We start from the raw sequence: 26,435 nt of genomic DNA on the forward strand, positions 1-26,435 counted from the left end.
TGTTAAAAATACATTTCACAGTGTGTTTTTCTTCATCTCACACATTTAACCCCTTTAATCCCACAGCAAAATCCTCAGTTTTAAAGAGCACTTATATGTGCTATATGTATTACAGAGTGTTGAAGTGACACTGAAGCGGTGATGAAGTTAATGAGATAATTAAAAGAGGATTGAGCATTAGTGATGAACACCTGTTAACAAGCAGAATCACTGAAGGAAAGAGAAACAAGAGCAGAGAAACACAACTTACAGCCAAAGCCAAAGATGAAATCAACTGAAAATAAAACATTAAATTGATCGAGATCTCAGCAGAGGAGGATTAAACAGCTCCACAAACAGCATCACCAGCTTCTTATTACTAACCAGTGTGACTTTATTTCTGTCATATGTGTACAAAAGCTCTTATTGATATTTTAGGTGTTGTACTTTCATTTGAAGTCACCATAATGGCAATCAGTGTTTGCTTTAGTTGGGCTCTTGAATCTTGACTTTTTAAAAATAGTTTTTCTTTGATTGCTTTAATTAACTGTGTTTATTTAACACAGTTTTTATAGCAAGAAAAGCCAAAAGAATCTATGATTAGATAAAACTGGTGTTTGTGATAAACACACACAGACATCAACAGTCAGCCCAGGGCTCGCAAAATTTCAAAATCCCTGGTAGCACTACGGGCAGGTACTCTTCAGATTTTGGTAGCCCGAAAATTTTATTTAACTAGCCCAAATAAAAAATACCTTTTTTTTTTAAATATAGAAAATCAGATAGGAGTTTAAATGTCAATCAAAAATATTTTCAATACACAAATATCAACAAATATGAAGGAATGAATTTTATTTCACTATTTACAGGGTATCTGCAGAATTTTTTAAAATAAATGTAAGGCAATTTATGACCCATTTTAACAGCTGCACAAGTAAAAATGAACACAGTATGAGTGGGCTTGGACAATGTCTATGGTAACATACAGTATTGAGCCATAAAATTACATGATTTACAGTTCAGATACAGGTTTTCACAAAAACAAAAATCTTATACAACAGCATTTCAGCCTTTAGATAATTTTTATGAAAAGGGATAAATCAAGCATATAAATTGTCAATTTAATTTATAACGTATAAATATTAAGTATAAAGTCTTAATTGTTTAGATTTTTAGAAGGTGCATTAACTTCTTTCTCATTTACAACTCTGTGTTTGCTGCATAAAAACATGAGTTGATATTTGCATTGATCTGACCATAATCACAAAGAAAGGCTTATTGGAAATGCAAATTCATTCTTTGCCACGAGGTGGCGCTTTAGGAGCGCTGAAATACTGCGGTTTCCCGGTAACGGCTGAACACAAAGCAGCTCGGTGCTCATAAACTCTGCTTTATCAGGAATTATATGTAAAATGAAATTCAAATGCCAACGACATGTTTCTGAGGACAGTCAGATACATTCAGATACATTCAAATAAAGACATCAGCGCCGCGTTTTGACCGATACTGGTATCAGTATCGGGCCCGATACTGAGCTTCTGTACTCGTACTCGTTAAAATGCCCCGATACCAAACGCCGATACCACACAGCATGTGATAAGTGCCATATTCAGACAAAGAAACACCGACAACAGACAGCAGAATGGAGTTATTAGAGATTAAAGATGTCTACGAAGTATATGTATGCAATGAATATAAAACATTCAGTATTAATGCCTGTATAGCTGATGTGCGGGCGAGCTGGTAAGCAAATCACGCTGAGTGGGTTGAGCGCGCAGCAGCGCAGATACGCGAGCTTGTCGAGTGAATATCCCTTTCTCACAGACATCACTGGAAAGCTTGTAGTTCGGTCGGATATGTCAAACCCAATATTTTAAAGATTTACAAATGCAATAAAATATTGGTATCGGTACTCTGTATCGGCAAGTACCAAAAATAAAAGTATCGGTAGAGTACTGGAAAAAGTGGTATCGGTGCATCCCTAATTAATAGTTATCAAAACCACTTCATTATAAATTCTCTCGCCTTTTCTTGTCATAACAAATGTGCATTACATACACTGATACAACAGCAGAGAAAAACTAACATTAAAGAGTCAAGGGTCAAGAGCCCAACTAAAGCAACCACTGATCGCCAAAATGGTGAGGCCAAACAAAACATTTTCAATACAATATAAACCTCGGTTAATTCTCAAAGAATTTTTGTAGATATATGACAGAAATAAAGTGAGTCTGGTTAGTAATGAGTGAAGCTGGTAATGCTGTTTGTGGAGTTGTGTAATCCTCCTCTGCTGTTTTATTTTGGTTAATTTCATCTAAGGCTGTGGCTGGAAGTCAGTTGTAGTTTTGTTTCTTGCTCTTTCCTTCAGTGATTCTGCTTGTTAACAGCAGCTGTTCATCGGTGTCTGAATTCACTCATTTGTTTTCAATCACTTTGTCTAGTGGACTATATAGTGAACTAATGTAGGGAATAGTGAATGAGGCTGTAGGGTGTGATTTCAGACACAGTCTATGAGTGTTGAATCTGAGGCTACTTTCTCGAAAACAAAGGTTAGATCTATTACAGTTATTCACCGTATATTGTAAGGAAACTTACTGTTAATCATTTAACAAGTTTTTACTGTGGCATTTTTACAGTCTTTTACCATTAAAATAATTTTTTACAGTGTGGATGAAGACAACAGTTACAGTAGTTTAACGTTGCTCCAGTCTTTTGAAGTCAGTGTGTGATTGAACACTTTTTAATTGCCACTGGCACTCATCCAGTTGTGCGTTTCCAATGTCGCTTGGGTGCCAAATAAAACTCGTGCACCCGTCCAGTTGTGCTTTCCTCCAGTGCTGCTGGTCACGCCGGTCTTATGGCGCGAGCTCAGCGTGTCAACGTGTTCAGGCCGCTCCATTGTGCAGCCACACATCTATTCAGTTCTCCTGCTCTCTGGGGCTTTCCACTGCTCTCAGATCAGTCCAGGCCAGAGCAATCGCTCCACCTGCTCTCTGAGCGGCCCGCAGGAGCTGTGAGAAAGCCGGCATCTGTGCGCATACGGAGGTTGGACGTCCTGCAGCAGGCACGCACACTCTCTCATTGAGCGCGTTTCCCACCCGGCACGGGTGAAAGTCCGAGTGCGGCCGGGTGGACTCCCTCTGCGCTCGCTCTGCAATGCCTGGCCAGCCTCTCAAGTTTCCACTGAATGGTAACAAAAGGGACACACAGGGAAAGAGAGGGACACCAGGTCCCAGCCTGCCTTCGAAACATGCTCTCCACTCCTCTTCAGGTAAATCCTGCACCCATGCTTTTTTTCCGTTCTGCCGCTCTCTTTGTTGAGGCATTCAGGGATTGTGTCGGAGCAGCTGGGAAGGCTGCACGTGTGTAGGGACGGCATGCTGAGAGGAACACACTCTCTCTCTCTCGCTCTCTCTCTCTGGGTCACTGTGGAAGTTCATCCACGGTTCTGTGTTCAGGGGGAGGGGTGAAGCAGACATCCAGTCTGTGTGCGGGACTAGAACTTGAACTTTTTATTAGGAAAGGAATAGTTAAAGGTGAAATATGGAGGCGCTTGTCGTGCCGCTTCATAAACAAACAGGTAAAGAGGAAGGTACAAACTTTGTATAATTTTATATAACTTTTCAAATAGCTTTATAAAGAAAATACCTCTTTATTTTTCTTTTTTAAAAAGAAGCTTGTTATTGCTTTCCACACTCTTATAAATAAAGGTTCTTTTTTTATATAAAGAACCTTTAACATCAGTGGAACCTTTCAAATGCACTAAACGTTCTAAAGTGTGCAAAAAGGTTCTTTATTAAAATGTTCTTCACAATAAGAAAAAAAAGTTTTCTTTTAAGAACCGTTTGCTGAAATGTAGCCCAAACCTTTATTTTTAAGAGTGTAATGTGGTTCCAGATATGTGTTTAAGCGAGTGTTTTTGTCGCTGCAGAGCTGGGTTGTTGTGTTTGGTCGTTGGTGAGAGTCTCTCTGATGTTTCTCAGGCACTGATGTGGTTTCGAGTCATGTTGAGCAAGCGCTGGAGTCTGTTTGGGCTGCCCCAGGAAGTAACTGTGTGTTTTCCTCCTGTTGTCTTGGCCCATGTATAGCAGTGTTTTCTTTTTGATGTCTTCCGTTATGCACTTGCATTCATCTGTGTGTATCATGCATTTGTGTTACGCTGAGCACACTGTGTGTGTGGTTTATGATATAGCGCACACATTGGGCTCAATATTTGTGTGTGTGTGTCCCGGGCTGCTGCTCAGCTGTATTCTAATGTGGCTTTGATCATTGTTGCTGTAAAGAGCGTGTGGCACTGAGGCATTCCTCCGCTGAGACCTCGCACAAAACCCCTTCAGACTGCAGCCAGTCCTGCTGCTGTACACTCACCATCTGGAGCAGATTGTGACGATTCATTCAGACCACTCTGGCACTTTCTTACCTTTCAATATGAAATACTTGAACTGGGTTTGAAATTTTACAGAAAGGTTGCCCTTAAAAATTACTTTGACAGTTCTCACAATCATTTATGTTCTTTGAAAGCTGTATGACTGACTTCCACAGAACACAGAAGGAATAGCTGAACCACTTTTTCCATAAATGAAAGCTGTCAAGCCTTAAAAAGGATGAAAAAATACCCATAAAATGTATGAATACAATGTGTTTGAGGAACAGAATGAAATATGTTGTCGTCTCCAGTACAGCTCATAAATAGAAATTGAATGATATATTTTTTTAATAAACAATATTGATTATTTGCACCGATATGCACTGATTATTTGCACCGATATCTTGATAACCAATATGCAGAACCGATTGTTTCACTTTTGTTTTAGTCACAGTTGTTAGCATTGAACTGAACAAACTGTTTATCTGCGAGATAATTTTTGACGAAAGTTATGCAGTTAATGTTAAAATAATTTAGTTTTAAATGAGTGGATCTTCTTAAAAGCTACATATGGTGGCCATGCTGGGACATCCCTGAGCATCAACCGAGGCTATATTTATAAGCATCGTCAACAGAGAGAGTATTAATGTTTTATTTAATTCAACATTTAATTTATTTAATAATATGACACATCTCATTTGTGCATTAATGGCTGTTATTTTAATTAAAGCAAGTTTCTTGCAGTCTTGCAGTTCTCAAAACGCCCAAAGATGGTGCATTTATTGGTGTGTCCAATACTACAAAACTGATATTCGTTTATGGAAACATGCTTAAATATCAGGGAAAATATCGGTTGAACCGATTATCGGCAATCTACATTTATAAGTCAAATCAAACTGGACAATTCTTATTGTTTTCATGGAATATTACAGTGTTTATTGTAAATGATTTATCTGTGCACATCATTTATAAAGAGTTCCTGCATAATCTTTCATCAGAAACGACAACGCTTTTCTGATGACTTGATCATTAACGTGAGGGCAGAACAATAAGGCTTTCTGACAGCCAGAGGAGTCTGACACCCACATGAAACAATCACAATTAGGAAACGACAATTATCCAGTCAATTCCTGATAAACAAAATCAAGTCCTGTCCCGTGAGTGGACGATCATAATTTCTGTTTCAGACCGACTTTAAATGTAATTTGTGTGTATGTGTGTATTGGCACATGGCGGAAGGTGCATGTGTCGTACCAGGTTTGACGGCACTGATGCCAAACAGCTTCGATTTGAATGAAATTTGAGAGTTTGAAACATTGAAAAATCATTGATGGATAATCAGTAAAATAGATAGAAAGATGTATCTGGGTGTCATGCACTCAAGTGTCTAATAGCATCTAGCATGAAGTAGCTAATAATGTGTGGTGTGCTGTGCTATGATTGGTCACTTTCAGTAGCGCGCTCTTTTAGAGAGGCAATCATAACCACATTTCATTTATTTCAATGAGTCATGACCACATCTGCTGTTGTACTTAATGAAATGCATGAGAGCTGCTTTGTATTGGTAGTTGGTATATAAAGTCAACAGAACATTGTAAACACAGTCCGACATCTCGACTGCAGCTGTAGCCAGACAAAGACGCACAGTGAGCGTCACAGACGGCTGGAAGATCTGACCGTGTTCAGGACGGTGTGTTTGGAGTGTGTGTGGGACGTCGTCTCATTCAGACAGTACTGGGTGTGTTCACTCCGTTGCTTGTTTGCGAGGTCCATTTGCATGGTTTTGCATCTGATATGCCACAACCTTTACATGATTTGCATTCCCATTCAGAAAACACCACAGAATTCAATGAAAGTGTTTCTAGGGTCTTGGCCTCCATCCACCATACTGTAAGCTTCCCTCACATATCCCACACACACACAACAGTCACTTACTGGGGTCTAAAGGAGACATTCATGGCTGAGAGTCACTGTTACACAGTACTGACACGCTTAAACATGTTTGATGTTGTTGCAAGGGATACAATTAAGTGACATCTACAAAGAAATTATACTAGAGCTTTTCTCAAAACTCACTGAAAACTCACTTTTTAGAGATATTATGCAGTGCCATTTAACCATGCTGCAGTGATTTTAGTGGATGTGTTCACACAGGAGCCCTAGAGGAACCACAGGTGTAGAGAATCACTTTAAACCAGAAGACCTGCTGTATTATTATGTTAGATATGCAAATTTCTAAGGACTGTAAATTATCAACATGATCAAAACTTTGAAACCTGTTGAACTCAATCTGCTACATACTTTCAGTTGTCTGATAGTTTTTACATTTAAAGGGTTAGTTCACCTAAAAATGAAAATTAGGCTGTGTTTTACTCACCCCCGAGGCATCCTAGGTGTATATGACTTTCTTCTTTCAGACGAGTCCAGTCGGAGTTACATTAAAAATTGTCTTTGATCTTTCAAGCTGTTTAATGGCAGTCAGCGGGTGTTGCAGTGCTTCAGTCCAAAAGAACTTAAATAAAAATCGCCCATCCATAAAAAAAAGTGTCTTACATGGCTCCGGGGGTGAACAAAGGCCTCCTGTAGCGAATCGATGCGTTTTTGTAAGAAAAATATCCATATTCAAACCGTAATAATCACTTTAATGTAGCTTGCGCCAACAGTTGTACACGGAAGCAGCTCCGAGCGGATGACGTATGAGTTCAGCGCTGCGCATGCGCCGGTGAGTCTCGTGAAAACCAACGTTTGTTTACAGGATCAAAGGAAGCAAAGTTTCCTTACTTTAGCAAAGGAAAACCAGTCTCCTCTTGGCTTATATCGAAATCCTCTGACATTCTTCTTTACAAATCCTCAATTTGTACTTCTAATTCTTGACCGTTGTTTTGTTTTGATCTCTCCGCTGCGTTTCCGTGTTCGTCACTTCTGAGCGGCGCATGCGCAAAGCTGTGCAAAGCTGAACTCATACGTCATCCGCTCGGAGCTGCTTCCGTGTACAACTGTTGGCGCAAGCTACATTAAAGGGATTATTACGGTTTGAATATGGATATTTTTCTTACAAAAACGCATCGATTCGCTACAGGAGGCCTTTGTTCACCCCCGGAGCCGTGTGAGACACTTTTTTTAATGGATGGGCGATTTTTATTTAAGTTCTTTTGGACTGAAGCACTGCAACACCCGCTGACTGCCATTAAACAGCTTGAAAGATCAAAGACAATTTTTTATATAACTCCGACTGGATTCGTCTGAAAGAAGAAGGTCATATACACCTAGGATGCCTCTGGGATGAGTAAAACACAGCCTAATTTTCATTTTTGGGTGAACTAAGCCTTTAAGCGAGTAAAACGCCTTTTAGTACAATAGTGAAGACGTCTTCAGGTCGTGTCTTTTCGCTGTGAAATCTTTACTGATTTTTATAAAGTAAATGTAAGTAACTTTGATATTGTTAGTAATATTTCAAGATGAACATGTACTGTACTGAAGGGTTTACTTGATTATCCAGACTTTTTTTTTTTTTTAGAAAAATCATGCGAGTATCAAATATGATCACCAGACTTTTGAAGAACGTCAGTACACAGTAAAAACTACAAAGCTTCAATCATAAAATTGAGCACTAAATATATCATCTTACTAAGACATACTAAGACTAAGATATGTATGTTTATGTATTTTATGTAAGTGGTCTGTTATACTGTTATAAAACATCTAATTTATTTTCATTACAAGCTATCAGAATTTCATCTTACTTTTTAGCCATATAAATATAAGTAGCTGCACCAAATTTGATATATTTGTTCAGTCTGGGCCTCTGAATGAACCTGAGTTTGATCTCCATATGAAATGTGAGCCATAACAGCCTGATATTTCAAATGATACTCAACAAAAACACATTTGAAAACTTAGGTTCAGTAAACTCTTCCATTTAAAAATAAATAAATAATAAAAAAACTTTATTTCATATGTCAGGCTTTACAGGGTTAACTATGAACATGCTCCACTAAAGTTTGACAAACCATTTTGTGAAAAGTTTTGCTTGAAATGTGTCCTTATGCTATTTATTTTAAAATGCAATGCCACTTAGTTTGACAGCTTTATTATCTAAGTCATCATTATTTATTATTTAAAGTGTCCAGATATGTTTTTAAGGCCACCCATTTCTCTTTGAATCTGACTGAAAGCAGTGGGAAATCAATCACTCCCACATGCACTGCAGAGGAAAAGCACTTGAAGTACAATATGAGTTGACCGCAAGTCTGTTCAGATTTAAAATAATTTTTTGTCAATTCAGAGCAGTTCAGTTCAGTTTGATACACTGAACAGTGCTTCGGTTCAGCAGTTTGATTTCTTTTGCATGTCATAATTGTTTTACTTTTTACTGCAAAGCCTGTAATGGACTGATTGATGACAGGTTTCACTTGTAACAACTTGCTCCATAGAGTTTGAAAACATGCGTCTCGTCATAAAAAGAGTTTGAGAAACAGAACATGCAACTTTACGCAACTTCATCAGAATGTGTTTTATTCAGTTTTTATCTTTTTTAATTATTGACCAGCATGATTCACCAGTAAATAGTCATTTTTCAGGACTGATGCTGCTGAATTGGCAGATTTTTTTTTTTTCTGTTGTAAAAGCACAACATTACATCACTACATCCAAGTAATGTGAGTGGCTTTTATGCTTTGCAAACAGGCTGTAAAACTTAATCTGCTTGAGAGAACTAATTCATTTCCATTCTGTCAATTCTGTGATCCATTCAGGCCTCTGCTGCTCTGTGAAATGTGTTTTCCTCTCAGGAGCTCTCAGCTCTTATTTGTGAACTTCAGCTTGACTGTGTTTGTGTTTGCAGGCAGCATTTCCCTGGTAACACCATCCAGCTACAGCCCAGCCACCAAGATCACACTAGGAACAGTCAACTCCAATGTGGGAGCGCAGATGGTTAGTGTCACACAAACACACCAACAACAAACATGCACTTCATAGTGTCCCAAACACACAGATTAAACTAAGGCTGCTGGCGTCCTGATTTACTCTTGTGACCATTTTTGATGTATTCACCAGTTGGGAAAACTCTGTGTGCATCTATATGCAGTTTCAACACATTTTATTTCATGGGCATTTATGTTTGTTTTGTAAAGATTTTAAATGATTTAGAGGAACCATAACTGAGAATCCACTAGTATGCAAGAAGTAAATCTGCATTTTAAATCTGCAAAACACAATGCGTGTTTATTTTTAAATGCTATGATATAAAAAAAAATGTAATAAACATCAATATTTATCTATGTGTAAAGCATAAATGTATGTAAAATACTTCAGTAAACATGTTTATCAGTGAACTGATTCATTGAAATGCACCATTTGAGAGAAATGATTCACCAGAAATCAACCAAACGTCTCAATTCTGTTGTCATTTTTGCTATTTAGTTTTGAATCACAAACTGTATGAATATATTTTTGTCATAAAACTGTACTCACAACCCAAGGAGCAGATGTGAAACTGGACCAATGGCATAGTTTTTAGGAAGCTTAATGGTCACAAAAACAAAACAAAAACCAACACGATGTTCACAAAGAAATAAAAGGATTATAGGATTAATAATAATAGGATTATACACTTTATAATGTTCCATTTGTTAACATTAGTTAACTAGAACTAACAATGAAAATACTTAATAAGCTTAATATTAATTTCAAGATTTGCTAATACATTATTAAAATGAAGGGGGGGGGGTATTTTTATTAACTTAAACAAAGTTGCATTAACTAACATTAGCTTACAATGAGCAATACATTTGTTACAGTATTTATTAATACTGTAACAAATGTGTTGGTCATTGTGAGTTAATGTTAGTTAATTCATTAAAGTCAACTAATGAGATATTTTTGTTAAGTGTTACCAATAAATAACTAAACATTTTAACTTTGCCTGTCTTGTTCACAAATCCTAGCTCCTTGTGTGAGTTATTTGCATTTTGCATTTATTCATTCGGCAGACGCTTTTTTCCAAAGTGACTTACAGTAAACAAGCGAGTCATCATAAGATGGCAATAAACACAAGAAGTGTCCATTACACAAGTTTTCAGTCATCGTTCAAAACTATAAAAACTAGGACAGGAAGATATTAAGGGAAAATAAGAGCACATGTGAGTTATGTTTGTAGATGGGACAGTTGTGCTGCAGTTCTTGCTGTATCCAGTAGTGGGCAGTGAAATCCTGACAGTGATAGACTGGCTTTACTGCATGAGCTTGTCTGCTGTACATAGACAACAGATAACGAGAGGGGGATGGAGAGAGCAGGGTGTTTATGGGTCAGTGTGGCTGCACCGAGCTGAACAAAAGAAAGGAATGTAGAAAAGATGGAATCACACGAAGGAGTGAGACGTTGCTGTAAGAGGAAACCTAGAACGTCTGTCAGGAAGTAGCTTCTTTGTAAATGCTAGGGGTTGCACCGACTAATCGACTAGTCGACTTCAATGCTCTGTCATGACGCTTTAAGCTTGACGGTGTCTAGTAGCTGGTCCTATAGAGGGCGCAACAGGATAAGAAATCTTTGAAGGACTTCCACATTTACGCTCTGTTTCCAAACAGTTAAAATGACAAATAAATGCATACTCTGAAAGCGCTCCACAAGACGTGAGATTATATTACTGAATGCTCGAAATTGAATGGGAGAATGCACGTTTTAAACAGCTTGTTGTACAGGTAAGTTAATCGCCGTTCTAATCTAATGCGCTGCTGCACTGTAACGCACACACATTACAGACAGTAGCTCGTACATCACGCGCACAGAATCATTCAGCGTGGAAATGTATTGTCAACACTGTTCTGTGATTTCTCAATAAAATTGTTTAGAAACTGAAAAGTTCAAGCATATATTTCTTAATTATTAAATCCCACGGCTTCACTACTAGTAGAGAGACGCTGGCAGGTAGAATTAATTCACACACGCAATCGCTCTCACTAATGCATTCATATGAATGTAATCTTTACTGTGCTACTTTATCTGTATCTGATTTAGAACGAGCAGAAATCTGTGAGAAAGTTTGTCACAGCCCCAGACTTATTTGTTCATTAATGACGTCATCAGCGACTAGTCGACTTCGACTCGACTTTCATCACATAAAAGTCGACTTCAAAAAATCAGAAGTCGTTCAACCCCTAGTAAATGCATACGTTTAAAGGTGAAATGTGTGTTTTTTTTTTTTTCAGTGCTAAACTATTTCATCCTATTCTAGCTTAACAGAAAACTACAATTAAGCAATTTTTAGGTCAGCTTCCTGAAGAATGTGATGGCGGAGGGGCAGTGAAAGGAGCTAATGAGCTTATGAACGAGTGGATGGCATGAGAGACCCTCGTTAAGACCCTCACTCGCTCGTTGTTTCGATACGCACTGAGCAGATATCACTCACGATCACATCCTCCACTCTCAGTGTCACCCTTATATCCATTAACACACCAGAGACCGCAGTAACAGGGTGAGAGAGATGCTACGATTGCTTACTGTATACTGCTACTGTAGAAGGTCAAACGTATGCAGTGATACACATTTAAAAGAGTAGTATGCTGCATGATCCAGTGACGAAAAAGAAATGTTGCCTTGACAGCTAACTAAAATAAGTTAAAGTACTAAAATGACTAAAACTAAAATAAAATAAATGAAAACATTTAATTCAATCAAATAATTACATTAAATCAAATGAATCAAACTAATATTAAAATATATGGAAAAAAGTAATAAAAATTATAAACAAGCATAAAATTGCTCAAATTAAAATGAAAACTGAAAATATAAAAGTAAAAGCTATTTCAAAATAAAATAAATACTATAATAATATATAAATATATTATATATAACATAAAACTACTACTATATTAAAAAACTACTAAAATATGAGACTAATACTATATATATAAAATACTAAAATGACACTATGTCAGTATTATGTTGCATGCTTGAATTTGTCAGTTAGCATATTATACATGAAACTATTTAAATGCAATTCATGCATAGATTTTGAAATTTTTCATTTGAATTAAAAACATTTTTTATTTAAATAATAATGATTATAATAACAATAACAATTAATTTCATTAATTTAAACGAAGTTGATATATCAAATGATGTTAAAAATTTGGGGCTGTACTTGTAATTGCTCATTCATTCATCACAGTGGAAATGTGTTTTGTCAGTTTGTACATAAAGCTATATAGAAATATTTAATAAAATAATAATACAAATGACAAAAGCACTTAAGAAAGTTACGACAACCTAAGCTAAAATAAAACTGAAAATAAGCCAAAATGTAATTAATTTTACAATAATATATAAATAATACTAAAATAACAATGACATGAACACATTATACTGTAGGGCTCCAGACTGCGACCATTTTTTCTGCCACTGCGACTAATTTTTGTGAGCGGTAGCACTGGCGCGACCACCGCGTTGTCCAACTCATAAGCGTTGCCATTTCTGTTGCATTTGAGAAACAACAAACGCCAAACGAAACGAAAGCGAAACTAAACCGAGCTACATTTCAGCTGCGCCGCGCGGACCGTTTATCAGCTCGCACCTCGACACAAACAAACTTGTCCGAGCTCAGAAGAGCTTTACTCGGGAGCCAAAGTTGATTTCGCGACACTGCACAGATGCAACAGTGCTACGAGATCCAGTGAGAAGCGTTTGAATTCGCCGCACAGTGATAAGGTTGCTGCGAGATCTAGTGAGAATCATTCAAATTCTGCACAGAATTCTCTGTTATAAACAGCGCTGACATACGTCAGGAAACCAGAAGCGATAACGCTAACTTTAACCATGGTGTTGTGGTAGAAATAGTCAATGCATTACATCATTCATTTCAGGGTTTGTACAACCTTTTGAGAGAGAAATTCAAGCACTTTTCAATGACTTTCAAGCATTTCACACAACTATTTCCAGCACTTTAAAGCTCTGTTATTTGTTATTTATAATGGGATGACCAAAATATACTTTGTGGTAAACAATAGAGGTCGACCGATTAATCGGCCGATTTTGGGCATTTTTTAATTAATCGGCATCGGCCGATTGTGCTGCAAATTAGGCAGATTTATAGGCAGGCGCACTGGCGGGCAGCTAAGCGTTGTTGCAGAACTCCCTCTGGCTGCGTGAGACGGAGCAGCTCACACTCTGCAGGCTGCAGCAGCCGCGACTTGTTCACACACAGCTTCAGCTAATGGCAGGGCAAAACAGACCGTTTCGAAAGTGGGATTACGTTTTACCCTACTAGAATTGATGCCGGAAAGTTATCATATTCATAAGTGCAACAAGTTCAATTTCAAAAGAAACACGTTCAATTCAGACGAAACTTCTGGGCTGATTATAACGTGCACGTTAACTTTCCTCATGAAATGTGTCTGTGGGTCCGACAATAGCCTCCACGATGTCATCGCTCGTGGCCAGCGCACTCTTAAGCAGTTATGAGCAGCAGGCAGTGCAATATGTGTGAAATCTTTTATTTATGTTATCACTTGGCCATTTGACTTATAGCAGTGTCCAGTGTTTCCTATACATTGAGTTATTTGTGGCGGCTCGTCACAATATCAAAACTTATCGCCACAAATAGATTTCCCAAAAGGCTTATACTTCATTGAATAAATGATTTGAGCAATTGCCCTGCTATAGGTTATTGGCTGTGCTAATCCGACCGTCTTCAGAAAAGCTTCGATGTCATTTTCATTTCGTCTCTCCTGTAATGCCTGATAGCGTTTGTGAGCAGCGATTATTTGATTACAGCCTTTACCGGGGAAACTGCTATATCTCCAGCTCCCAAAGCGCCTCCTGCTGGCAGAGAATGAATTTGCAGTCTGTGAGAAACACTGGTGTCTGTCAGCAAACATAAACAAAAAGCATCCTTCAGAACTGTTTTGAGAAGGTGCTTAAGTTTTGAGCCATGTATTATTACTCTAAATTGGGCTACTACTACCATTACTATTTTGTACCCTGCAATAATCATTTGCTCAAACTCACTTTTATGAGATGAATGGGGAAAAAAAAGAAAATCGGGCAAATATAAATATATCGGCTGCTCTGATTTCTAAATATTGGCATCGGCCAGTGAAAAGCCCATATCGGTTGACCTGTAGTAAACAAACACTTATGTAAAATGTAAAAAATACATCAAATCACAATTATAACCAGTAGACGGCAGCAGAGGAGCACTTATTGGCTTATTAGCCATTCATTTCTACATTTTGTAGCTTAATATTTTGAAATGATAAAATCACTATTATAAAATATCAAATCATCAAGAAATCAGATTTTGTCAGAATTTTACACTTTTTTTGTGTATGAAGAAAAGTCACAAAGTGCCTTGAAAAACAAACTTTTCTTCAATTTGCTACTAAATCACACATAATCACTGAAGTTGGTCAGTTCCATATACTAGAATAATGGTACATTTAATAAGAGTGGAATATATAATTTTTCTATATAAAAATTAGATTTTGCACCTATTACTGTTGTTAATAAAAGTAAATTTTGTATGCATCTTAACTCAAGCTTAGTGCTTTACTGTCAAATCTGTATAAACAATAAACAAAAGAAAAATAAACAAGAAATTGTCATGTAATGTTATTAGTAACTGCACTTATTAATGCAAAACGATAGTAATTTTATGATTAAATGATCTATATTTTAATACTCCCGCACACCACCCCCAGCGCTACCAAATCTGCTTCTGGCGCCACCATTTGTAGAACTTAGTGGCACTGGTGCCACTGCTCTCAATTGGTAGTCTGGAGCCCTGTACTGCATGCTTTATTTAATTTAATTAATTACATTTTAATTTTAATTAATGTCAAATTACTGGATTATATTATAAAAGAAACAGTTCTATATATTAAAGCAATTTATACGTAAATATTCAAATTTTTTTATTAGATTTTTTTTCCCCCTAATAATAAGTTGAATTAATAATAAATGTAACAAACTGTGGCTGTACCGCTTGTTCACTATTCACTGCATAGTCGGATCCAGTATTCAGTGCAATATGCTGGATGCTGCACATTTTGACAAAAATAGCAGATGATCCGATGCATTCCATTCAACCACACAAAGTGCCTGCTATGCACTGCACACTGCAGAGATGATGGAGAGTGCCGTTCCCGATACATCCTGAGGAGCAGCAGGAGGATAAATCATCTGTGAGGCAGCGCTGATGGATGAGGATGTCCTTGCAGTGGTTGGGCTGCAGGAGGCGTTTTTGCTCTCCCCAGGGGCTGCAGCACACAGATTCAGGTTAGCAGAGAGGCTGCTGGATAGAAATGCACTCAGGGAGGCCCTGGTACAGCAGCACAGCTCATCTACATGTGCTCCAGAACAGGTGCCTGTCAGCAGCGCTGGATTGGAGGTCGCCTGAAGCACAGCGATCTGTTAGCGTTCCCATTCATCTCAATGGCAGGCACTCGCTGGAAGCGCACAACCTGGATGCTGCCATCTTTGAATTATGGGGGAGAAACAGGTTTATTTCTCCCCTAATGGTGCAGTTACGGCATCTGCCAGACTGCCAAAACAGCCGGCCAAACCCAATAAAGCACAGTGATACTCTCTACTGGTCTTAACTTGTCTTCAGACAATCTTCAGTTAGGATTTGCATAACCCTGCACTTGTTTTTTTTTCTCTGCAGATTTTAAGCACACCGCAGAGAGAGTCTCATCCTGGAGGTATCCTCATCGGCAGCCCGTTTACGCCGCACACAACACCGGTGGCCATGGTTACTCAAGCGCACCCTCCCGAGGGCGACGAGTGGACCCCGGGGTGAGAGAACACACACCCGTTTCTCATGCAAAGCGCACCCTACATGATGCCACTCTACTGTCCTCATGTGAAGTGATGAAAAAAAAAAATTTGTTCTGTATTCCTTTTTTTTTTCTGTGTTCCATTTTAATGATTGATGTAAATTTTTGTAAAAAGCAAAACACTTCTAATTAATTGAAATCATTACAATTTAACATCAGTTTCTTAAAAGTTTAATAAATTATATATTTTAGGGCCTTGTAAAATACATTACATTTTTTCCCAATTGGTTTTTTTTCCCCGCTTGAATTATGTTTTTTTTTTTTTTCATTATAATTTTTCTGGATTTAATTTTAATGATTAAAGTCAATTTTAGCAAGAAAGCATTGTATAATTAATTTAGATAATTAAACTTAAACAATTTAACAAAAAAATAATGAAAAGTGTAATTATAATTATATTTTATTTTTTTCCCCCAAATTACAGCTTTATTTTTTCTCAAATTCTGTGTTCCCCTTTTTCTTTCTGTTTTAATTGTTTTAATTACGTTTTCATGCTAAAAAGCATGTCTAATCAATGTAATTTATTATTATTATTTTTTTATATTTATATATTTATTCTGTGTTGTCTATTTTAATTTGTATGGTTTTATAACAAAAAAAATTGGTAATCAATTGGCATAAAATATTAAAAATGTACTATTTTCAAATATAATCAAATTCATTTTTAACAATGCTTTTTTGGGGAAACAAAATGCTGCACAACAGAGGGTTACTGTTCAAATTAAAACTTGGAAGTAAAATTGTGATATTCCTTAAAAAAATAAAGTTGTAGTCCTTTAATAATGCTGAAAATAATACACTTGTGCTGGAGTATGTGTAGCAGCTAAAGCTGCAGCACTCACTCACTCACACAGAGAAAGAACAAACAGACTTCATATTTAAATAGCAGTCTTTTCACGGTTTACCACTGAACGACAATAGTCTGTTTTAATCAAATCATGATGTACAGCCCTACTTTAGATTTAAAATTCTGTGACATTCTACTGTAAATTCCATTTTTATGGATTCCGTGATTCCCTTCACACTGTGATGTAAATTTGAAAATGAAAGATGTTTCTGCTTGAGTTTTTGAAGAACATTGACTTGTTGGTGTTTAACCTTATTTAAACCTTATAAAAGCCATATATATTTTATGCAGAATAGAATTCAGATATTTTTGGCAAACTCAAACTTTGTGTATTTGTTGACTAATTGTGGCCTTTTCGTCGTAGAAACAAAAAAAGGACACATGACTACATTGATTCCTATTACTCAGACAGGTGGGCATCTCTTGCCGCGTTTTACATTTTTAAAAATCATGTTTATAATGTTTTTAAAAATTGAAAGTGATTTTGTATAAAAAAATAAAATAAAAAAAAAACGTATTATAGAGAGTTAGAAAAAAAAAGAGTTGTGACGTTTCAGCAGAATGTGTGGAAATATTAAAATGTGTGTTTTACAGGGATGGACTGTGTTCGAGTGATTCCTCGTCCAGGTAAACGAGTTGTGTTGGGGGACGCTGGGATTAAAAGCCACACGTCTTTAAATGGATGTGTGTGTGTGTGAGAGAGAGAGAGAAGGAGAGCGCTGTAGTCTCACTAGGATTTATGAGGCTCAGATGTTCTGCAGGACGGTGGAGGATCACAGCTGCAAACCCAGTTGTGTTTCAGAGCTCCTGTGTCCTTAATGAGTTTCTCTGTTAACATACAGACACACTCACTCTCACACACACACACACACACACTTCTTCAGCTGCTTCTCTGTCTTAATTGAACATGATTAATGTCGTGTTTGCATCTGCGCTCGACTCTGACGATGAAATGGAGCAGCAGTGGTTCTCTGACAAACTCAGTGCTACATTTCACAGAGAACGCTGTGCTATCTGCAAGTGTTCATGTGCAGTGCTGTATTAGTTCCTCTCCATCACACGATGTGTTACTGTGGTGCTTCTCTGTTCGGCTTGTTGGACACTGAGTCCTTAATGGTGCTGCATGTAATTTTTTTGACTGTTCTGATGCATAAAAAATACCATAATATGTTTACAGATATTTAGGAAACAAGCTAAGTTCACATACATGTTTCTCCAACAAACAAGCTACAGCCAGTTATTCTACTTAGAAATGTATGTTCTGTGATGGAATGTCTGTTTTTGTTTTGGTCGGTGTGACTCCGTCCCAGTTTATTTCAAAACCTTGGGTTGCCAGTTGGTGGAAAACAGTGCATTGCAGCCATGGAAGCCAGCAAATGAACCAGTTCAGAGATCACGGATTCTACCCGACCTAAAAAGCCTCAGTATCCTTCTAAAATCCTCTCTGACAAGAGACGTATTAAAGTCGCTGCGTTCCATTGCTCTCGTACCTATTGCCTGTCGTCAATCTGGCAACCCGTGTGAGCGGGAGAAACAACTCTCTCTAATATTTAGAATTTGGACTGCTGTAGCCATTTCAGCCTCTAGCTTTTAATATTATATACTGCACTTTTAATATTTCTTTACATAATCATCAATATTATTTTTATCTAAATATTGGCTTTTACATATATAAATCAAGTTTATGATTAATTCCTGTTAATGGGACAGTTCACCCCAAAAATGAAAATCCTGTCATCATTTACTCACCCTCGAGTTGTTCCGAACCTGTATGGCTTTATTTCAGCTGTTGAACACAAAAGATGATATTTGAAGAAAGTTGGCAACCAAACAGTTGACGATAGCCATTGACTTCCATAGTATGAAAAAAAAAAAAAAACCAACAGCAACATGTTTGGTTACCAACATTCTTTAAAATATCTCCTTCCATTTTTCAGTTCCCGCACTATATGCACATTTTTTTTAATTTATGTCACCGAAAGCAACATATCACTGCATTGTATTATTGTCTGCTGATTTCAAGCTCAAAGACCGCAACAGCGTTCACCACTTTTAATTAAGTTAACTATGGATTGAACATGCAAAGATTCCCCAGATTGAAGATGTGACGCTGAACAATGATTTTCATTTGCATCATTATCTGTGGAGATGCATGTTGTGGTAGCGGGGAGCCGGTATAACACACTTTACACGTGTCCAGTTGTGTCAGGAATGCATCTCAAAAAACCTCCTGAAGTGGTTTATGTGACCAGATTACAATCCATCTCAAATCTGTTTCTGAGGGCGTTTATGCCTGGTCTTTTCGCGATCTGATAGCTGTCTGATCAAAGAAAACATATGGAGAAGTGTCAATAGGCCAGCGTGCATATGTATATAGCAGTTTATTTATTTATTAATATTTTCTCACTAAACACACTCGCTTAATATATTGGTTTGTAATGGGATGCCCATTTTCCACAAGTTGATATGATTCTTTAGGGTCTTAATGAAAAGTCTGTAACCTACTTTGGTTAAAATTTCTCAATGGTAGTGTAAAAACACCTTTTTTCAGAGCGATCCGTTTTATAGCATATTCCTTTAAATGTTAATGAGCTCTGCTGACCCCGCCCCTCTCTTCCAGCTGCTCTCAGAGAGACTGTTTACTTTAGCCGCATTCATTGTGAAACTTGCTAATTAGCACATTATTAGGAAAGGCAATTTGCAAAGATTCATTACAAAACCTTATACTCACTTCTTCTGTAGGTGAAGCTGGATCACGAATAATTCACGTGAACATAGATGCATTTAGGTAGATCGGGGGGCGCATTCCCTTCAAAAACAAAGGGAATCCACTGCGTCTTCAGCGGCTCAGATGTCAGGAGTAAATGATGACTGCTGTGTTCATTATTACATCCAACAACAGAACACCTCAATCGCTTAGGAGTCACCGCTCCGGCGGTGAAACAATGGTGGACTGATGACAGCTCACTCAGGGCGGAGCTAAGGTAAGACACCAGTCCAGTCTGTGCTGAAACGCTACTGTCAATCAAACTATCGTGGGAGGGGCCTGTCTGTGTGACGTCACACAGACAGGCATCTGAGATCAGCTCGATTTGAGAAAGGGGTAAAGATTTTAGTAGATTAAAAAAAAAACACTGGGTGGATTTTTATCATTATAGGGTGGTTGTGTACACACACTGCCAACACACATTTCAGTTCAAACAACTTGTAAAAGTGCATGTAGCATCCTATGACCCCTTCAATGACTAAATCACATTTTCAATAATATGTTTTTACGCTTTTTTTTAAATTTTTTACGGATTGAACCCTCTTTTATTTTCACAGTTTCCCTTATTTTACTCACATTTTTTACTTAGTTACTAAAAATGAGCAAAAATGACACATTTTTTAAATTGTATCTTCTACCCCAAAATAATTTTGATTTAGTTTCCAAAGCAGTACGAGCTCTGTGATGCGGTCAGGACATCCTGACCAGCCCGAAATATTGAGTTTGGGGCGGGGCTATCTGTTTATGACCAGTAACAGACAAGGGGGAGTGTTCAGGAAACCTGTTTGAAAACAGTCATTCATTTTACAGTGGTGCTTAATGCTGTGGAAAACACACTTCATCCTTAATTATTAAATGCATGCAATTTTGTATTCTGATTTAATCTAGTTATTTCCTGTTTAGGCCCACTCAAATTATAAATAGCTTTACTTTGCAATCAAGCACAGACACACATCGTTGCCCTTCTGTGACTCTCCTGAGCCTCTTCTCGTTTTTGCTGCATTCTGGCAGATGTGTCTTCTCCTGCGTAAAGGTCAGATGAATCTCCCTCCCCCTCCTCTTTTTCAGCCCTCCCTCTCTCTTTTCTGTCCTGAGACTGCATTTCTGTGATGCTGAAACACTCTTCACAGGGGGCACATCTCGGCACTGTTGCTAAGCAGAAATCGGTGTGTGTGTGCATGTATGTTACACACGAGGACCTGCGAGAGCCGCTCGCGTGTGTGAATGCGTGCGCTCTTCTCCGTCACAGAGCTGCGTGAGCATCCCTCTTATGCCACTGCAGTACTTTCAGTCAATTAGGGACGAATTTTGTTGAGCTGGGGGTCTGGAACTAATTTGTCCTGACGACTGAAACCCCAATCAGCTGCCGCTGCTCCCTCCCCTCTCTCTCCGTGTTCCTCCTCTCTCTCCGTGTTCCTCCTGTTTCCCCGCACCTCTCTCCTTCATTGAGCGCCGGTTACATAATTCACCCCACAGTGCAGTTGTGTTATTTATACTGCTTGCGTGTGAGAGAGAAAGAGAATGAATGAATTCTCCTCCGGACCAGTCGCGTTTGTGTGCTTGGCTTGGCACACCATCGAACCCTGAGCCATGTCTTTGTTTTATCTCTCACAAGCGTTTACACGCACCACATGCGTATGACATCAGACAGTGCATCTCCGCGTGTGTAACAACAGAGTAATTCCAGTTAGTGCGGCACGGCACGGATTATGTAACCCGCTGGTGTCTGTGAAGCCCAGAGTATACTTCAGTTTTGATGCAAACACTTGCGTATGCACACAGCGCCTTTCGACACGCACAATAGGAAGTCTCATCCTTGTTCAGCATCTGCAGTATTTCTCTCCAGAGGTTATGACTAATAAAATGTATTTGTACCTGTTTAAATTAAAGTTCTATCTCTTAACCCCTCACATAAACTCTGAAACGTCTCCAGTAGTCTAATTAGACTGTTTTTCGAATTCGAATTCGTTTTGTTTTTTAAATAAGTTTTTTATGCTCATCAAGGTTGTATCTATTTGATCAAAAATACAGAACAAATCTGTGATGTTGTGAAATACTATTGCAATTTCTAATATTGGTTTCCTATTTTAATATAAAAAAATATAATTTATTTCTGTAATGTAAAGCTGAATTTTCAGCATCATTACTCCAGTCTTCAGTGTCACATGATCCTCCAGAAATCATTCTAATATGCTGATTTATTATCAGTGTTGAAAACAGTTGTGCTGCTAAATATATATATTTTTGGGACCTGTGATATTTTTTTTTTCAGGATTCTTCAATAAATAAAAAGTTAAACAGAACAGCGTTTATTCACAATATTGTTACAATATACACAAGTTTGGGGTCAGTACATTGTTTAAGACAATACTTTTATTCAGCAAGGATGTGTTAAATGGATAAAAGAAATTATAGTAAAGACTTATATTGCTAGAAAATATTCCTATTTTGAATAAAAGCTGTTATTTTTAACTTTTTATTCAAAGAATCAAAGAAAAAAGTATCACAGGTTCCAAAAAAATATTAAGCAGCACAGTTGAACAGTTTCAACACTGATAATAAATCAGCATATTAGAATGATATCTGAAGGATCATGTGACACTGAAGACTGGAGTAATGATGCTGAAAATTCAGCTTTACATTACAGAAATAAATTACATTTTTTATATTAAAATAGGAAACCAATATTAGAAATTGCAATAATATTACACAATATTACAATTTTTTTCTGTATTTTTGATCAAGGCAAGGCAAGTTTTTTTATATAGCACATTTCATACACTATGGTAATTCAAAGTGCTTTACATAAAAGGAAGTAAAATAATCATAAAAAAATAATCAAAACAGTAAAACAAGGAATTTATTTAAAAATTGATTTAAAATGAATTTGAAACTATTAGAAATAAAAATGATTATACATAAAATATAGTGCAATCAGTTCGGACATTGCACAGTGCTCATTCAATAAATGCACAGCTAAACAGATGAGTTTTGAGTCTGGATTTAATTGTGGCTAATGTTTTAGCACATCTGATCTCTTCTGGAAGCTGATTCCAACTGTGGGCAGCATAATAACTAAAAGCAGATTCCCCTTGTTTTGTGTGAACCCTTGGTATTTCTAACTGACTCGATCCTAATGATCTGAGTGGTCTGTTAGGTTTATATTCAGTGAACATATCTGCAATGTATTTAGGTCCTAGGCCATTGAGTGATTTATAAATGAGTAAAAGTACTTTAAAATCAATCCTAAATATAACTGGGAGCCAGTGTAAGGACCTGAGGACAAATAAATACAGACTTGATGAGCAAACTCCATTAACATACTTACTGATCCCAAACTTTTGAACGGCAGTGTATGTGTGGTTAGAAAAATCTGGCTATGCATGTACAATGCTGATGATACAATTTACGTTATGCATACTGTTCGCGTACTTTAGCATACACGTAAAAACTCTAGTATATTTTGTGCTTTTATGCTGAGTTCACACTGCACGATTTTCAAAGTCTTCGGATCACCGTTGTTTTCACACTGCACGACTCTCTGGGGTAGCATTCAGTTGCTGCTGTGTTCACATTGCACGATGGATCGGCGACAGGAGGTTACACACTCTCTAGTATATTTTGTGCTTTTATGCTGAGTTCACACTGCACGATTTTCAAAGTCTTCGGATCACCGTTGTTTTCACACTGCACGACTCTCTGGGGTAGCATTCAGTTGCTGCTGTGTTCACATTGCACGATGGATCGGCAACAGGAGGTAACACACTGCATGACTTTACAATAGGAAGAATCACCGACAACTCTGTAAAACTACGTTTCACAACCAAACGCACACGAGAAGTGATAAGTAAATAACCCAAGATCACACGTGAGATCAGAGTTCTCAGAGTTTGCCGACATGCCAAATATTTCACGGGCGCCAGCGACGCGTCTGCGATTCTCTCACATCGCATCTTTGATAATTCACGCTGCGTGATTGTCACTCACGTGAACGAGCACCGATTTGCCTCCGATTTCGGCCATTTGTCTGCAATTTCGAAAAACCTGTCGCCGAGTGAAAATCGGGGCTAAAATCATGCAGTGTGAACTCTGCATTAGAAAACTGCTAATGCTCCAGTTCTTTTTCATTCAAATTTGCTACTTTTACATTGTTTTTCTATGTGAACACGCTAGATGGACGTGTATGACCGTTGCACTCGCGTCTCACGTCTTTTGCAACGTCTCGCACATGAGTGCCACGTTTTTAAGATACCGTGTCAAGTTAAAAGAATTTCAACTTTTACACGCAGCAAAACAGTAGACCAATCAGAAGACCCCAGAGGCGGGGCAAACATTGCAAGCTTTTGTTTACAGTAGCAAGTTAGCATGGCAACTGTTGTGTTTGACTGCAACAGAGCAGAGGAGGCATTCTGCACTGCGCCATATATATATATATATATACTTTTTTTTTTACATTCCTGAGTGCTGCTTCTTGTGTTTTTAGACACAAAGATGCGTTCTGTGTGAACGGCCCCTAGCTTTTTTTCCTCTGCCGCCATCTTAAACAGTTTGGTTCACCTGTTGAGGCCGTCTAGGACGTCAGAGTTATTTCACTGGCTGAAAGAACTTTTAATGGGTATCAGTGCCTGTTAGAAACCCTACAAAATGGCTTTGTCAATAACTTTACTTTGCTGTTACGACCATTAATGTCTTCTAAAATTGACATTAAATAAACATTCACTCTGTTTTGTACATGCATTTTATAGCTCTTAATGTGAATGAACATATGTCAGACTTCTCCAATCATTTGGTCCGCTTGAACGCCGCCCCTCCACAATCAAGCTTGCATTAATTTTTAAGTGCAACCGCCCCATCTTAAAATACAATCAACAACTGTTGAATTGAACCAAGTCCCCACCATAACATATGCTACTTCCATTTATTTGCAAATCATTATATAATAGTATACAACCAAAGCTGTAGATGATTAAATCACACATTTAGGGTTTTTGTTAACTTAGGGTTTGCAAGGTAACAAATCCATGTTTTTTGTCACATTTTTGTTTGATCAGGCTTTACACACAGGAATTTGAGGCACACTCAACTAACAACAACCCTAACAACTCCCTAGAAATGGCCACAACATCATAGCAATCATCTTGCAAACCACCCAGAACACCTATAACAATCTAGTTTTAGATTTGTCTGGGTTTATTGTGTTTTTAGAGTCTAGTGCTTTCTCATGTGTTCTGTTTTATTTGTAACACGTGCACCATCCATCTCTCTGTACTTTATTCCTATTGGTGACAGAGATGAATGGACTGAGTGAATGAGTGTGGTTGTATCCATGCGACGGCGGCGCTGACGTCACGTTGAGTCACTCACTTTCTCTCTCACACTCATCATGTGTGTGCTTGTTATTATTTTAAAATCGCAAGACATTCTTTCACTTTTCACCCCAAATCTGAAAGAAAAAAAAAACTAAATTTTACATGAAGAAAATTAAGCCTATGTTATTATTATTATGATTTTTTTGCATTGTGACATTATTCTCATTATCAGTGGTGATTCTCGTTGCTGTAATATAGTATTTTTTGCTTCAACACATTAATTTTTAATTAAAAATCAGATCAGCATAAATTAAATTAAATACAAACAAGGCTATATTAATATATGCATTTTGACATTTTAATTGTTTTTTCACATTACATTAATGCGTTTTGGAGGGCTTTTGCATTACGGTAGTGAGAATTGGAAGGGGTTTAATTGTTATTAAAACAATGCACATGATGCAACAAATCTTATTGTTGCTAATGTTTACACTCTTCATTTTCTTTCTGCTAAGTTTTTTATTTTAAAATTTCCTTTTTTTTTTTTTTATTAAAGGGATAGTTCACCCAAAAATGTAAATTAGCCCATTATTTACTCACCCGCAAGCCATCCTGGGCATATATGACTTCCTTCTTTCAGATGAATCCAATCGGAGTTATATTAAAAATTGTCTTTGACCTTCCAAGCTGTTTAATGGCAGTCAGCGGGTGTTGCAGTGCATCAGTCCAAAAGAAGTGAAATAAAGCGCATGCATCCATAATAAAAAGTGTCTCACATGGCTCTGGGGGTGAACAAAGGCCTCCTGTAGCAAATCGATGCGTTTTTGTAAGAAAAATATCCATATTCAAAACGTAATAATCACTTTAATCTAGCTTGCGCCAACAGTTGTACATGGAAGCAGCTCCGGGAGGATGACGTATGAGTTCAGAGTTGCGCATGCGCTGGTGTGTCTCGTGAAAACCAACGTTTGTTTATAGGAGCAAAGGAAGCAAAGTTTCCTTACTTTAGCAAAGGAAAACCAGTCTCCGCTTGGCTTATATCGAAATCCTACATTCTTCTTTACAAATCCTCGTTTTTTACTTCTAATTAGTGACTGTTGTTTTGTTTTGATCTCTCCGCTGCGCTTCTGCGTTCGTCACTTCTGAGCGGCGCATGCACAACGCTGACCTCATACGTCATCCGCCAGGAACTGCTTCTGTGTACAACAGTGAGCGCAAGCTAGATTCAAGTGATTATTACGTTTTGAATATGGATATTTTTCTTACAAAAACGCATTGATTCGCTACAGAAGGCCTTTGTTCACCCCCCGGAGCCGTGTGAGACATTTTCTTTTA

At 37.6% G+C, this 26,435-nt stretch overlaps 1 protein-coding gene across 3 annotated transcripts in view; it reads left to right on the forward strand.

The window, feature by feature from the left end:
• LOC107680101 (transcription factor Dp-2-like) overlaps window positions 1-26,435 on the forward strand; it is a 54,232-nt gene that overhangs the window by 10,728 nt on the left and 17,069 nt on the right. For 2 of the 3 annotated variants that reach the window (XM_016475868.1, XM_016475870.1), the window contains exons 3-6: window positions 9,189-9,277; window positions 16,006-16,136; window positions 17,389-17,436; window positions 17,619-17,651. In XM_016475868.1, the coding sequence (XP_016331354.1) occupies window positions 9,189-9,277; window positions 16,006-16,136; window positions 17,389-17,436; window positions 17,619-17,651 (301 nt within the window). Of the gene's footprint in view, window positions 1-3,118; window positions 3,251-9,188; window positions 9,278-16,005; window positions 16,137-17,388; window positions 17,437-17,618; window positions 17,652-26,435 lie in introns of those variants that run through there. The other variant, XM_016475867.1, reaches the window with a different exon arrangement.

This window comes from Sinocyclocheilus anshuiensis, unplaced genomic scaffold (assembly GCF_001515605.1).
Source record: "Sinocyclocheilus anshuiensis isolate Anshui unplaced genomic scaffold, SAMN03320099.WGS_v1.1 scaffold853, whole genome shotgun sequence".
Taxonomy (NCBI): Eukaryota; Metazoa; Chordata; class Actinopteri; order Cypriniformes; family Cyprinidae; genus Sinocyclocheilus; species Sinocyclocheilus anshuiensis.